This window comes from Rhinolophus ferrumequinum, chromosome 11 (assembly GCF_004115265.2).
Source record: "Rhinolophus ferrumequinum isolate MPI-CBG mRhiFer1 chromosome 11, mRhiFer1_v1.p, whole genome shotgun sequence".
Taxonomy (NCBI): Eukaryota; Metazoa; Chordata; class Mammalia; order Chiroptera; family Rhinolophidae; genus Rhinolophus; species Rhinolophus ferrumequinum.
The window spans coordinates 40,863,432-40,879,341 of record NC_046294.1 but is presented as its reverse complement, the minus strand read 5'-3'; the positions used below and the strand labels follow the sequence as shown (position 1 = coordinate 40,879,341).

Genomic DNA, 15,910 nt, shown 5'->3' with positions numbered 1-15,910 from the left:
AAAAATGATGGTAGATCCTAGTTTGAAGGTTTATAAATCCTAGACATTTGAAGAGATGTAAATTTATGAAAGAGGTAAAGAGGTAAACTTTCATAAGTTTACCTCTTTCAACACTTTTCTTCTTGTCTATTCTTAAGAGATATTGAAAAAAATTTGTACGTTTATTTAGTGATCTGGTTTGTCTCATGGTCCTATGGGATTGTATTTTAGACACTTTATGTAGATAGTATTAGGGGGCTGTTTCTTCCTCGTAGGTCTGAAGGTACCCTTCCTCTTGTTACATCCGTCTGTGGGTCAACACTTCACTGAGGTCAGCTGGGGCATTCCTACTGAGTTCCAAGGTTTGGGTGCAAGACTCTTGAGGCAAGACATTCACATGGAGGGTGCTTACTTAGGGAGTTATGTCCCTTCTTTGGACCAGAACAGCCCCAGTTGGCTCAGTGTGGGGAATAGGTGAGAGATCTGTTCTTTTAGGTGAAGATATTTTGAGGGAAATAGAGTTTAATATATATTTTTTAATTTCTACACATTTAAGAAAAGTTATACTGTAAGCTTCTTTAAATTGTTTTATGCAGGTTACAGAAAGTTAACTTTTACTTGCACCTCAAACTAGAAGATATGATTTTGGAAATCAGAATATATTATTGTAAGAGTGATGATATGCATAAGTAACGCTATGAAAACAGCCAGTTATTTAACTGTAATTATTAACATACCTAAAATGATAGATTAGGATGTATTCTCATCCTAATGAAAAGATATGAGGCTTAATAGTATAATAAATTGATTTCAACAGAACATATTTTAATAGAGGGGTTTTTAATATATGAAAATTGAAAGAGTTAGTTTTTGGACATTGATTTTTAAATTATTGTTCATCTAATTTTATTGCTTTCTATTTGATTTTTATCAAGACTTGATTGTTTTTCAGTAGAATTTTAGACAAATCTTAAAGGTTTCTAAAATTTCCATAGTAAGAATGAATATCCTTTTGAAACTCATTTTTAAAAGCATAGAATTTAGTGTGTTTTCACATATTTAAAAAATTATTTTTAAGGAACGCTTTAAAATATAAATGTTCTTATTTTTAGGCTGATCTTATAAATGAACTATATCAAGGCAAGCTGAAGGACTACGTGAGATGTCTGGAATGTGGATATGAGGGCTGGAGAATCGACACATACCTTGATATTCCATTGGTCATCCGACCTTATGGGTCCAGCCAAGCATTTGCTAGTGTGGTGTGTACCTTTCCGCTGACTGCTTGTGTATCCCTACACAGAATACATAATAGCACAGTGGTATAATCTGTCGTAAGGTAAGTATCATCCTAGATACACCTTCTTGGGTTGTTAGTCATTCCTGCATTTAGACAGCAAAATCTAGAAGATTTTGACCCTTCAGTGAGTCCTAATAGTGCATGTATAAGAGGAAAAGTGAATGCATACGTACTGCCTCATGGCTCAGTATTTTACTCTTTCTGATAGCTGACTAGATTATTTCACTTTATTTGTTTGTTTTAATCTCTAAACAGTTGGATCTATAAATGCTATTTTTGTGACTTTTTTTTTGCATTGGAAAGTATGTTTTGTTTTAGGGACATTGTTTTGTTCCATACACTTCTAAAGTTGGAAAAATAACCTTTGATTTTATGATAAACAGAGTCCACATTTTTAAAGGAGCATCCCTATTCAAAAGTTTAAAACCATGCATTATATAAGCTGATAATTTGAAGAATCAGAACTATATATATATTTATTTATAGATTGAATATCTAAGTGGGAGATTATCTGAGATTTTCTCATTCTTCCTGTTAAGTCCATTTCTTAATTGCTTTTGGTAATTTTATTGCCTTTTATTCTTATGTATGTGTGTTTACTTATACAAGAGGAGAGTCATGGAAGGAATTAAGTTGATATTTAAAATGAGAGTGTTCAGAAACATTTGTTTTGAACCCATTTTTAAGCCAGGGGAAACTTTCAGAGCTGAGTAAGACATCTAAAAAGTGGAATTTCTTCATGGTGTTGTTTTGGGTCTATTTATATTGTTAACAAGCTGATGGTGGCTTGTAGCTAAAATCAGTGTTTTTAAAGCCAGTTGGTACTTTGTCCTCTAAAGTAGTGCTGCGAGTATGGTTTATTCCTCTGGTGTCTAGGACAATTGATTCCCTTTGCTTTTTTCTCCTACTTTTCTATGACTATCAGAAAATAATCAGCAGGAAGTTATGGAATCAAAGTAAAAAGATCTTTTCTGGATAGTAGAAGATCAAGAATCCTTTCCTCCACTATTTTCAGTCTACTTACTGAATAGATTTGAAAGTTTTTGTTAAATGCTTAATACTACCCTCTGTACACTGCCATTCTTGGTATATGAGATTGGCCATGGTTTGAGTGGCTATTTTTGTTTTTCTTTCTTTTCTTTTTACTTTATTTTGGCAGTTTAAGGTAGAAGTAAAATACTGAAAAACCATTGAAAATTGGTTAATACTTGTCTTTCAATGACCTATTTCTAACTTATTTTTTTTAAATATTGGCATTTCTTTAGCAAAATATACTAGGGAAATATTTGGTTGTCCCAAATGATACAGACTGCTTTTTCTATTGTTTATGAAAGTATCTTTTATGAAGGACTTTACATGTATACATTCAGTTCAGTTTTTTACGTATTAATTGAATGTTGAGGAAGCTAGTTTTATTTGTATTGTTGTGTTGCAATGTTATATTTGAGTATTCAGCAAATATAATTGCTTACCTAAATATTTGTCATTATTGATTTACCTGCTGCATTGCCACCCCTCTCTTAAGTACATTATAGACATAGCAGCGAAGCGATTTGGAGGATACTTTTGGAGAAGTAAAGTCATATTTGTAAATGAAATTCTCCAAAGATAGTTATCCTCCATGGATGCAAGGATGGTGGTTGTGGTAGTGGTGGTGGTGATTCAGTGGAAATTGGACGTTACAGCTATGAGGCAGTATGTGAGCAGATTCATAACACACATGCGCTAATAGGGCTTGAAGAAGGCAATTTAAAACTTCCTAGACTTTGCTGGAATCTCTTGAGGGAAATAACAGCAGGTGAAACTACCCAAGATAGGGGTTCTAAGGAGGATACTACCTTCAGAGAACTTTAGTTAGAGGTAAGTGATTTCCCATTATTTTCTGAATTCAAAACGTATGTAACCTACACATCCTAATCCACAGAAATTACCACACAGCATCTAAAATTAGTTTTATATCACTGCTTGCCATTGTGTATTTTGTTAACTTTGTGTATTTCATGTGTTTTCAAAAGAATTTGGTATGAACGTGGATTGTAAAAATCTAGTTAAAAGAAGTATTATAAAATCTCATTCAGGTTATCTAATATTTGGCCTTAATTTGAATTGAACTCTTTTTAAGTTTATTTTCCTACTTTTAATTTTGGATTCTGTATTTTTATCTTACTGGCTATATACACACACAAATACAAGCACACATGAATATATACACATATATACACACATATACATACATACACATACAACATTGATGGTTATATGTTTTTATTGTACGTTCTGTTCAGTGAACCACAGAACAGAACAGATCTCTCTCTCAGATTGAGTATTACAGATATGTGTATACAGTGAGGTTAATACCTCTGTTTAATTTCAAACAATTAAGTGTGAGGTTCTGTTGAAAATTGAATTGTTTTTTTAAACCATCTGAAACATTCAGTTTCTGGAGTTTTATCTCCATGTTCAAATAAAGTACTTGAGAATAACATTTATGATTAAGATATGAATAAAATTAGCAGTTAGCTAATTTATCCTTATGACATCTATAATCAATTTTTATGGTTGTTTTCAGCATGATTAATAGAGGACTTTTTTAAATGAGTGCTAGTAATTGCCTACAATTTTTTAAAGTAGCTTTTCATCATAATACTTTCCTTATTGAATTATTTTTTAGTTATAACTATATTTATTGAATTTCTGGTCTTAATTTTACCTGGCCAGTAGGGAATCAGTATTTAAGGGCTCTTCTGCCGTATTGTCTCTCTCAGATTGAGTTCTCTGCAACACTAGTCTCCAGTGGGATTTAATCGATGTTCAGGGGAAGGCTTTTTTGATTAAATAAATTTGGCAAACTGTGTAACTGTAATCCTCTTTGGGAAGTTCACAGTGTGTATTTTATTTTAAACGCCCTAAGGATTCCTGTAGTAGAGAAATTTGTTTAACCGTGTTTAACCTAGCATTGTCTTTCTCTGTGGGACATCTGTTAATATTTCAAGGGACACTTGGATTCTGAGGAGCATATTTTGGAAAGCACTGCATTAGAGTAAGGTGATTTAAGGAATATTTCTAATTTGTTACATTGACATTTATGTCCTTGGGATGTTGAAGGGGAGTGAGAATACTGAAATATGTTTTAATTTCCTTTTTAAATATATTTTCTTATTAATCCTAAAAAATTAATATCAGCTGAAAAACTACTTGTATTAGTCTTTTTAAAAATTTTGTTCTTAATGATTTATTAGGTAATTGGAATCTTTTATTTTTACTGATTAGAGCTCTCTCTATAAAACCAGTCTGTCGGAATTTCATAATCAAAGAAACCTTGAATCTGCTTATTACCAAGCACATTTGAGGATGTATTATTGTAAGGAGATAGTCCTAAATACATTCTAATGATACATAAAAATTAGAAACATAATTTTTTGTTAATTAAGCATATTTCATAAACTAAACAGCGTTGGAACCTCACATGTTTAACATTAGGGACGTGCTTTTCTATTTAACAGTAAAATTTTAGACACTATGCTTTTATGGGGATCTTGTCATTTAACATATTTATTGAGTTGCCTATTCTGTGGCAGGTACTGTTCTAGGCCATTTTCTATTAGAATATTTTTATTCTATTATTGGGTAAGTACATTTAAATATCTCTTTATTAGGACAAAATGTGTTCAGAAGTTTGAAATTGGGTTTAGCTGTATAGTTCCATATAGTGTCTTTGGAAAGATCAAATTATGTAAAAGACTTTTGTTCCCTAAGTAAACGTAGTTTAATGAATATATTAAAATTTTGAATGGAAAATTGTTAAATTCATAAGTATTTATGAAATGGAAAGAATTTCAAGTGTTTAGTGTACACAAGTTAATATCGTAAGTCCTTCCCTAATTTAGCAGGTGATTTGCACATTCTTCTGTGGCTGGCTTAGCCACATAACTCATTTGGATGATGGAGTGGTCCAAATTTGCCCAAATTTGTAAGCATCACATAAAGAAAAATTTCTTCCACATAAATTCCAAGAATTTGTGTGGTTGAACATAGTGGGAAGCAGTTTAAAAAGTGGGGACTTCTGCTTTCAGGAAGATGGAGTAGATGTACATTGTCCTATTCCTCCCGCTAAAACATTAAGTATAAAATAAAATCTTGAACATTAAGTATAAATGTTGAACATTAAGTATAAAATAAACATGAGAAAGAAGATTCTGAAAGGCATAAAGACAGGGACCTCAGGATTCAAGGAATGACGTGGAGTGAGTTCCTCAGGTTTTCTCTTTGCCTAATATATCCCAAACTTGGAGTGGAAGAAGCCTGGAAACAGTAACAGGCACAGATTAAAGAGCCTGCTCACTCTAGTCAAAAGACCAGGAAAGAGACAGCCTAGCAAGACAGAAGACTTTTATGTAATAACTGCCCTGTTCTGTCCGAACACTGCAGAAAGACTATGGCCGCTGCCCCAACCTGTGCCAGCCAAAACTGAATGGGGATCCTAAACTTCCACCCATCCCAAGTTATAACAAGGTTCTCCAGCCCCCACCATCACCACCACCACCATGGTGGTTTCAGAGAAGGCTGAGTAAGGAGCCGGGAGTATCATCTCTGCTGGGCAGTAATGAACCTCCCCACTGCCATTCTCCTGTTCCTGTTTCAGTGTAATTAGAGACCACATGAGAAGCCTGGCCTTCCACTCCCACCTGACAGTAAGGAGGTACTTCTTTCTCTCCTCACTGGAGTAATGCCTAGTGGAGAGTCAGGGCTTTCATCACCACCCAGGGGAAGGAGCCTAGCCCCCTCCCACCTGTGGTGTCAGTGGAGGCCACAGGGGGAGCAGTAATGAGCCACTCCTGCTCCTCACCACCAGGGTAATATTAGCAGAGGCCTACAGAGCAGGCAGAATCCCTACCCTTGCCCAGCACTAATGAGAAGGCCCTCTCTACCTCAGGTGTCAACAGAGGCTAAGTGGGAAATCTGGACTTCTGTCTGGCAGTAATGAATGAGGCAGAGCACTTTTCCTTAGCTGGAGCAGTGTCAAAGGAACCAGCTAAACCAGAAGATTTAAATAGGGTCTAGAATCTCATAATATAATACCCCAGATGTCCAGGTTTCAATTTAAAAAATCACTCCACATACTGAGAACTAGGAAAATCTCATTTTGAATAAAAGAAGAGACAATCAATAGAAACAAACACTGAAACGAGTTAGAATTATCTGACAAATATTTTAAAGCAGACATCATATAAATATTTCAGTGTGAAATCTCAAACCCACTTGAAACATAAAAAACTAGAAAGTCGGAGGGAAGAAATAGCAGATACAAAGAAAAATGAAATGGGAATTCAAGAACTGAAAAATACGATAATCAAAAAACAAAAAATAAAATAACTCAATGGATAGGCTCAACAGCAGAATGGAGAAGACAGAGGAAAGAATCAGTGAACTAACTTGAAGATAGGACAATAGAAATTGCCCGATCCAAATAGAGAGAAAATAGAGTGGAATAAAAAATGTTCCTCAAGGACATATGGGACTATAACAAAAGATTGAATATTTTTGTCATTTGGAGTCCTGGAAGGAGAGGGAAAAGAAGGCAAGGCTGGAAATAATAGTCGAAGAAATAATGACTGAAAACTTCCCAAATTGGCAAAAGGCACAAACCTACAGATCCGTGAAGCTGACCAAACTCCAAACAGGATAAGCCAAAAGAACTCTACGTCAAGTCCAGTTATAGCCAAACTTACGAAAACTAGACTAAGAAAATACCTTGAAAGTGACAAGTGAGAAAAGGGTACCTTTTCTTAGAAAAGCACTCTGATTTTCATGAGCACGTTTGTCATCAAAAGCTGTGGATGCCAGAGGGAAGTGGCACAGTTTTCAGGTGTTGAAAGACAAGAACTGTCAGCTAGTCTTCTACCAGGGGAAAATCTTCTTCAGGAATGAAGGGAAAATCAAGTCATTCTTAGATGAGGGAACACCAAGAGAATTTGTCACCATCAGACCTAACTTTCAAAAAATGGCTAAAGAAAATAAACAGAAAGGAAATTATAAAGGTAGGCATGTTGGAACATTAGGAATGAAAAAAGGACACGGTAAGCAAAAATCTGGGTAAATGGGCTTTCATTCTTCTCCTGAGTTTTCTAAATTATGTTCGAAGGTTGAACCAAAATTATGTGATTCTAAATATATGTATAGGAAATTTTTTAAGGCAATTATATTATAAATGGGAGGGGGTAAGAAGTCATAAAGGAAAGGAAAGTGTCTGTATTTCACTTGAACTCTTGAAAGGATGTTACCAATATACTGTTATGTATGTATAATGCCTAGAGCAACCACTGAAAAAGAGAGACACTCAGAAACACTGTAGGTAAATCAAAATAGAGTTCAAAAAATGTTCAAGTAATCCACAAGAAGGCAGGAGAAAGAAAACAAAAAAAAATTAAAATAGCAGATTTATTTCCATGTAAATAATCTAACTATAGCAACTGAAAGGTCAAGATCAGCATATTAGATTAAAAAGCATGACCTAATAGTATGCTATCTACTGAGAACTCCTTTCAGATATGTTGGTATAGACAGATTGGAAGTAAAAGGATGGAAAATGATATATCATGTAAACATTAATCAAGAGAAATGAGGAATGGCTATATTAATATCAGATAAAGTAGACCATAGAGGAAAGAAAATTACTTGAGACAGAGAGCGTCATTATATAATGATAAAAGTGTCAGTCCATCAAGAAGATAGCAATCCTAAACATGTATGTATCAAGTAGTAGAACTGCAAAAGATATGTTTCAAAAACTGCCTGAACTAAAAGGAGAAACGAACAAATCTACAATTGTAGTTGGAAACTTCTTTGCCCAGTTTCTCAATAATTGATACGTAGAACCTCTAGGCAGGAAATTAGCAAAGGTATAGAACTCACCAACAGCATCAGCCTACAGAATCTTAACAGGCATTTATCAAACTTTGCACTCAACAGTAGCAGAATACATTCTGTCCAAGTGCCCATGGACTATATTCCAGGATAGACTATACCCTGGACCATAAAACAAGCCTCAACAAATTTAAAAGAATTAAAATCATAGACTGTTTGTTTTTTAACCACAGTGAAATCAAATTGGAAATCAACAACAGAAAGATAACTAGAAAAATCACCAAACACATGAAAAATAAACAACACACTTCTAAATAATCCATGAGTCAAAGAGAAAGTTTTAAGGAAATTGAAAAAAAATACTTTGAATTATATGAAAATGAAAATATAACATCAAAAATTTTGAGACACAGCTAAAGCAATACTGAGAGGAAAACTTAGAGGATTAAATGCTGACCTTTAGTAAAATGCTTACATTAGTAATAAGGAGGAAAAGTTTTGAATCAGTAATCTGAGCTTCCACCTAACCTGGAAAAAGAAGAACAAAAGAAACCCAAAGCAAGCAGAAGGAAAGACATAATTTATTTTGAGCAGAAATCAGTAAAATTGAAAACAAAAACAATCAAGAAAATCACAAAACAGTTAATTCTCTGAAAAGATCAATACAATTGATAAACCTATAGCAAAACTGACAAAGCAAAAAAAAGGAGGGAGAGAAGACAAATTCCCAATGTTAAGAATGAAGTGAATACCACTACAGACCTCGCAGGTATCAAAAAGGTAATAAGGAACTACAGTGAATAACTCTGCACACATAAATTTGATAACTTGGATGAAATGAGCCAATGCCTTGAAAAGCACAAACTGCAACTCATCCAGTATGAATTAGATAATTCATAATTAAAAATTTCTCAAAAAGGAAATCTCCAAGTCAGATGGTTTCACTGGAGACTCGTACAAAACATTTTAGAGCAACGAACATCAGTTCTACATAATCTCTTCCAAAAAATAGAAACAAAGGGAACCCTTCCCAATTTATTTTATGAAGCTAGTTTTATCCTGATACTAAACCAAACAAAGATAGTTAAAACAACACCAACAAAAAACCATGACCCAGTCAGTATCCTTAAGGCATATAGATGGGAAAATCCTTAACTAAAATATCAGCAGATAGAATCAAGCAATATATGAAAGTAATTATATACCATGACCAAGTAGAGTTCATTTCAGGAATTCAAGGCTGATCAATATTAAAAAGTAAATAGTTAACCTACCATATTAACAGGCAAAAGAATAAAATTTACGTGATCCATCATCAATTGACTCAGAAAAAGCACTTGACTAAATTCAATATCCACTCATGATAAAAACTCTCAAAAAAACTAGGAATAAAGGATAATTTTCTCAACTGAATAAAGAACATATTCAAAAAACCTACAGCTGAGATCATACTTCATGGTGAAAGACTGAATGCTTGCCCTATATAATGTCAAGGTTGTCGAGGCAAGGATTGCCTGCTCTTAGCACTCTTGTTAGTTATAATACTGGAAGTCCTAGCCAACACAATGAGGCAAGAAGAGGAAATGAAAGACATACTCATCAATGGAGGAGGTTAAATTGTCGGTCCCCTCCCCTTTTTAGATAACATGATATTTTATGTAAAAAATCCCAAGGCATCTCCAAAAAAACAATAAAACCCTAGAAGTAATAAGTGAGTTTAGCAAGGTAGCAAGATATAAACCTACAAAAATCAATTGTATTTCAAAATGTTAGCAAAGAACATGTGGAAAGTGAAATTAAAAATACAATACCATTTACAGTTGTAGAAAAACCTTAGGTATAAACCTAACAAAATATGTACTGGGACCTATGTGCTAGAAACTACAAACTCTGAAAAGAATATATAAATGGAGAGACATTCTGTGCTCATCAATTGGAAGATTAATATGGTAAAGAGGTCAGTTCTCCCCCAAATTATATAGGTTTAATACAGTTCCTTTCAAAATTTAGCAAGATTTTTTGATGATCTACTCAAGCTCATTCTAAAATTTATGTAGAAGACAAAGAAACTACAATAGCTAGAATAGCTAAAAGAATTTTTTGGGGAAAAAAGAATAAAGTTGGAGAAATCAGTCTACCTGATTTCAAGACTTATTATGTAGCTACCGCAGTCAAGGCTGTGTGGTATTGGTGAAGGGATAGAAAAATAGATTATAGTGGAACAGAATAGAAAACCTATAAATAGACCCACACAAATAGGTGTTTGCACAACTGATTTTTGAGAAAATCTCAAAAGTGATTCAATGAAAGATGCTCTTTACAACATACGGTGTTGGAACAATTGTGTACCCATATGCACAAAAAAAGAGCCTCTACTTAGACCTCACATCTAGTACAAAAATTAACTCAAAATGGATCATAAACTAAAACATAAAGTGTAAAGTTATAAACTTTTAGAAATATAAATAGAAAAAAATCTTCCAGATCTAGGGTTAAGCAGTGAGTTCTTAGATTTGATACAAAAAGTGCAATCCACAAAGGGGGGAAAATTGACAAGTTGGAATTCATCAAAATTAAAAAAATGTTTGCTGTTTGAAAGCCCATGTGAAGAGGATAAAAATAGAAGCTGCAGATTGAACAAATATACTTGAAAACCACGTATATGACAAAGGACTAGTATATAGGATATGTAAAGGCGCAGCTCGGGGTGGCTGGATGGCTCAGTAGGTTAGAGCGCGAGCTCTCAACAACAAGGTTGCTGGTTCAATTCCCACATGGGATAGTGGACTGAGCCCCCTGCAACTAAAGATTGAAAATGGCGACTGGACTTGGAGCTGAGCTGTGCCCTCCACAACTAGATTGAAGGACAACAACTTGGAGCTGATGGGCCCTGGAGAAACACACTGTTCCCCAATATTCCCCAATTAAAAAAAAATTAAAATAAATAATAACCCAAACAATCCATTTAGACGATTGGCAAAAGACATAAATAACATTTCATTGAAGAGGATATACAGATGTCGAATAAATACAGGAAAAATTTACATCACTAGGGAAATACAAATTCAAACCATCATGAGAATATTATCTACTGAATGGCTAAAATGAAAATAATGACAGCACAAAAAGCTGGCAACAGTGGGTAAACTGGATCACTCATACATTCTTAGTGGGAATCTGAAATGTTACAGGTAGTTTATTTGTGAAACTAAACATGCCATTACCATATTCTGCAGCAATTGTACTACTCTTGGTTATTTATGCCAGGGAAGTGAAAGCTTATGTTCACACAAAAACCTGTACACAGATGTTCATAGCATCTTTATTTTAATGTCCCAAAGCTGGAATCAGCCCAGATGTCCTTCAGCAAGTGAAGGGTTTAACAGGCTGTACATAAAATCATAGAATACTACTCAGCAATAAAAAAGAACAAATTACTGATACATGTGAAACCTTCGATGAATCCCCAGGGAATTATGTTGAGTGGAAAAAAGTTCATCCCCTAAAGGTTATATATAATTCTATTTATATAATAGTTTTGATTTGACAAAATTTTGAACCGGGGGAACAGATTAACTGTTGCCAAAGCTTATAGATTTGGTGGGGTCGGGGAGGATGGGTAAGTGGTTCCTATAAAAGGGCAACATAAGGCATCCTTGTGGTGTAGGAACTCTTCAGTCTGTTTATCACCTATACAGGTGATGAAACTGTATAGAACTTCATATACACACATGCACACACAGATGAGTACACTTAAACTGGGAAAATCTGAGTAAGATAGGTAGTAGATTGTGTCAATGTTGATATCCTGTTTATAGTATACTATAGTTTTGTAAAATGTTACATTAGAGGAAACTGGGCAAAGTGTACAAGGGTTCTCTCTGTATTATTTCTTATAATTGTATGTGAGTCTACAATTAACTCAAAAATTGCAATAAAATAAGTAGAAGGCTTAGGTAAAAGTATTTGGGGTACTTTTCCTAGTTAGACAAAACAAAAACATATCATACTTCCTGAGAAGATAGTTCAATATATCTGCTACTGTATGTCAATAGCACAAAATTTTAAGTACCTGAAAATCAGTTAGGAAATAGTTATCAGTAGTGGTTCTGATTTATCTTTGTTCAGTTTGAAAAATAAAACATTACATTTTAATACCCATTTCTCCACTCAAAATAGACATTGAAAGACAGATTTTATATATAGGTTAAGAGTAAAAAGGAAAATGAGGATTTATAGACAGAACCATTCCTTGGTTATATCTTTTGATTGCACTTTGCTGAGATTTTCTGCATTAAATATAAAATTGTGATAACCGATATTTTTGATTTGGAGAATGAAGGATGTAAGAATTCTCTATGAAAATTATAGTCCTGCCTTTTGGCTCTAATCAGCACCATGGCAGTCAGCAAGAATAAGCGCCTTACGAAAGGTGGCAAGAAGGGAGCCAAGAAAAAAGTGGTTGACCCATTTTCTAAGAAAGATTGGTATGCTGTGAAATCACCAGCTATGTTCAATATAAGAAACATTGGAAAAACACTAGTCATGAGAACTCAAGGAACCAAAATTGTATCTGATGGTCTCAAAGGTTGTGTTTTTGAAGTGAGCCTCGCTGATCTGCAGAATGATAAAGTTGCATTTTGAAGAAAGTTAATTACTGAGGATATTCAGGGCAAAAACTGCCTGACTGATTTCCGTGTCATGGGTCTTACTTGTGACAAAATGTGCTCCATGGTCAAAAAATGGCAGACCATGACTGAAGCTCATGCTGATGTCAAGACTACCTACCGATGGTTATTTGCTTCATCTGTTCTTTGTTGGTTTTACTAAAAAAAAAAAAAAAAACTGCATTAGTAAGATTTGGAAGACCTCTTATGCTCAGCATCAACAGGTCTGCCAAATCTGGAAGAAGATGATGGAAATCATTACCGAGAGGTGCAGAAAAATGACTTGAAAGAAGAGGGCAATAAATTAATTCCAGATAGCATTGGAAAAGACAGAAAAGGCTTGCCAATCTGTTCGTTCCATGATGTCTTTGTTAGAAAAGTCAAAATGCTGAAGAAGTCCAAATTTGAATTGGGAAAACTCATGGAGCTTCATGGTGAAGTCAGCAGTTCTGGAAAAGCTACTGGGGATGAGACAGGTGCTAAAGTTGAATGAGCTGATGGATATGTGCCTCCAGTCGAAGAATCTGTTTAAAATTCAGATTTTTCACAGTGACAAATAAAACCTGTTGGTGATGTTTTTTAAAAAATTATAGTCTTAATGCGCAAAATTACATTTTGTTCACTATGTAAGTAACTTCTAGAAAATGAAACTATTTTCACTCTGGAATGATGAAACTATTTTCACAATCATAGTCAAACCCAAAGCTAGTTTAGAAGCATAATATATGAATTTGACATACTCAAGATGACAGCTCATGGTAAGCAGTAGTTTGTTTTTTAATGTGTGTGTATTAATGGTACAGTGTTTATAATATTTTGTTCCATTTTTATCCATAACTTATTTTTTAATATCTAAAATATAGTTTGGCGTGATTTTTAGTTATCTTGTACTTCACATTAAGTGAAGATAAGTGTATACAACCATGTTAGCCCATCATTTGCATATCATTTACATATATTTATTAGTTAAATGTATGGATGAATTGAAGCTAATTTTTGTAATTGACTAATCTTAATTATAATCATCCTGGTGACAACTTGTTATAAAGCTAGAGTAAAGAAGCTGTAGTAACTTATTAATATAGAAACTAAAGAAAACTTATTAATAAAACTTTAACTGGTTTCTCTGAAGGATAATGGTGGCTATCTCCACACATCCTCCCAAAATATCATAGCAGGTATGGGTTTAGTTGGATTTTATTTCTGTTCCTTTTGTATTACTAGGAGACAGACTATCATGAACTTCCAATTACCTGTCAGTAGCAAAATAAATAATCACCAAGTTTCAACAGAGCGTCTACTGCTGCTGTTAGTCTGTATGTGGAGAGGGAAGCTTTAGAGACCATATGAAACAGAGGAGAGGAGATTGAAGAACTTAAGCAAAACAGAAAAATCAATGTCAAAAGGAGAAAGTACAACAGTATGTGCCAAAATAGTGAACATAGACTGGACTTGATAGTTTATAGCACCAGCTAAGGAAAAGGAGTTTTAAAGTGAGCAGGATGAGAAATGGCAGCCTTGGAGGAATTTTGCTTTTGAGGGAAGAAGGAGATAAATAGAAAAGGGGTGATGCTTCTGAGCCTTAGCAAGTAAAGAGAAAACTAGAAGAAAAAGAATTAAGGGTCCTGCAAAATGAAAGAAGGCACCAAACTCTTCCCTTTCATTACCAATTCAAGAAACTGCACTTCACTATGTTGACAAAAGAAGGTACTCTCAAGTTAAAGAATGCTGTCCACAAAATGACAGGGGTCGGGGGGTGGAGGGTGCAGAATCAAACTTAGCACCACTGTTAGAAGAAAACAAAATATTAAAGCATTTCAGCTTACGAAAATCTACCCCTACTCCACCCCCCAAAAAAAAAAATGCCTCTGGAAAATAACCACAAAGTAAACTAATACAAAGTAGCACAGTACTCTAAATTAAATATTATCAAACAAGCAAAACAAGCTGGTATCCAAAAATTTAAGGAGAGACATGCATTTAAAAAATGCAGTGTTGATCAAACTTAGAAAAGAAAAAGACAAAGCTATTAGAAATGAAGAGTAAATTATAAAGTGCTTGAGAGAGAATAGAATGGAATGAAAATCTAAGGGACATCAAATGAAAATGAATAAAAAAAGAAGGATCTCAGAAAAAATGATGGTAAGGGGAGACCAGCAAAGGAGGTCCAACATAACTGGAGTCTGTGAAAAATAAAATCAACACAGTGAAAAAAAACTTATAAATTACATTCCAGGGTAACTTTTTGGGAATAAGGGACATTTAAATCTGCCTTTTGAAGGAACCATCATTTACCTGGACAAATTGACCTGGAATGATCAACTCTGAGACATATTTTAGTAAATAGTTAAACTTGAATGATAAATTGGACTGGCATCATTCTTTGGAAGAGCAACATTCAAATCATGGCAACAGAATAGCAATTTCAAAAAACTCAAAGGAAGAAAGTATAGGCCAGGGATTCAGTATCCAGCCAAGTTTTCATTCAGTTATGGTTCCAATAGAAAACCAATTTTGAATATTAAAGAACTCACTGAATATTATAACCATGAGCCCTTCTTAAAGAATTTATTAAAGGATGAGCTCCATCCAACCAAAACATCACTGGGGAAGCTTCAACAAAAGGACTGTGAGCATTTGATTTATTGAATTGTAGAATTAAGGACTAATTAAAATTGTAGAAATAGGACTAAATTTAAAAAGCATGGGAACATGGGTAGAAGAATAGTATGAAATGTTTACGTGTTAGACAAGGTACAAAGAATATCATTCTGAAAAAAGGATGAGAAAGGGAAAATAGAATAAAATCGACTGTTGAATAGATGGGAAACAGTACCATTTAGAAATGGTAGACTAGACACTAAAAGTTTAAGTAAGAAAAAAGGGAAAAAAGTAAAGAGGAATAAAGGCAATAACAAAAGTATAAATGCACTAGAACAAAATTACTAACCTTCCTAAATACCAAAAGAATATAATAAACAGTAAGGAAAACATGCCACACAGAGAAAGGAGCACAGTAAATATTACTTAATACACACAGTAATTATACATTAGTGACTGAGATGAAACACAACATATCAATCATATCAAATATGAATGG

At 34.0% G+C, this 15,910-nt stretch overlaps 2 protein-coding genes across 3 annotated transcripts in view; both read left to right on the top strand.

Moving 5' to 3' along the window:
• Positions 1-15,910, top strand: part of USP47 (ubiquitin specific peptidase 47) — a 97,365-nt gene that overhangs the window by 46,164 nt on the left and 35,291 nt on the right. For both annotated transcript variants that reach the window (XM_033121824.1, XM_033121823.1), the window contains one exon: positions 1,092-1,241. In XM_033121824.1, coding sequence (XP_032977715.1) covers positions 1,092-1,241 — 150 coding nt within the window. The remainder of the gene's footprint in view (positions 1-1,091; positions 1,242-15,910) is intronic.
• LOC117031289 (40S ribosomal protein S3a-like) lies at positions 11,078-12,983 on the top strand. Its single transcript, XM_033121826.1, has one exon. It carries the CDS (start codon positions 12,542-12,544, stop codon positions 12,785-12,787), a length of 246 nt encoding a protein of 81 aa, XP_032977717.1. The 5' UTR covers positions 11,078-12,541; the 3' UTR covers positions 12,788-12,983.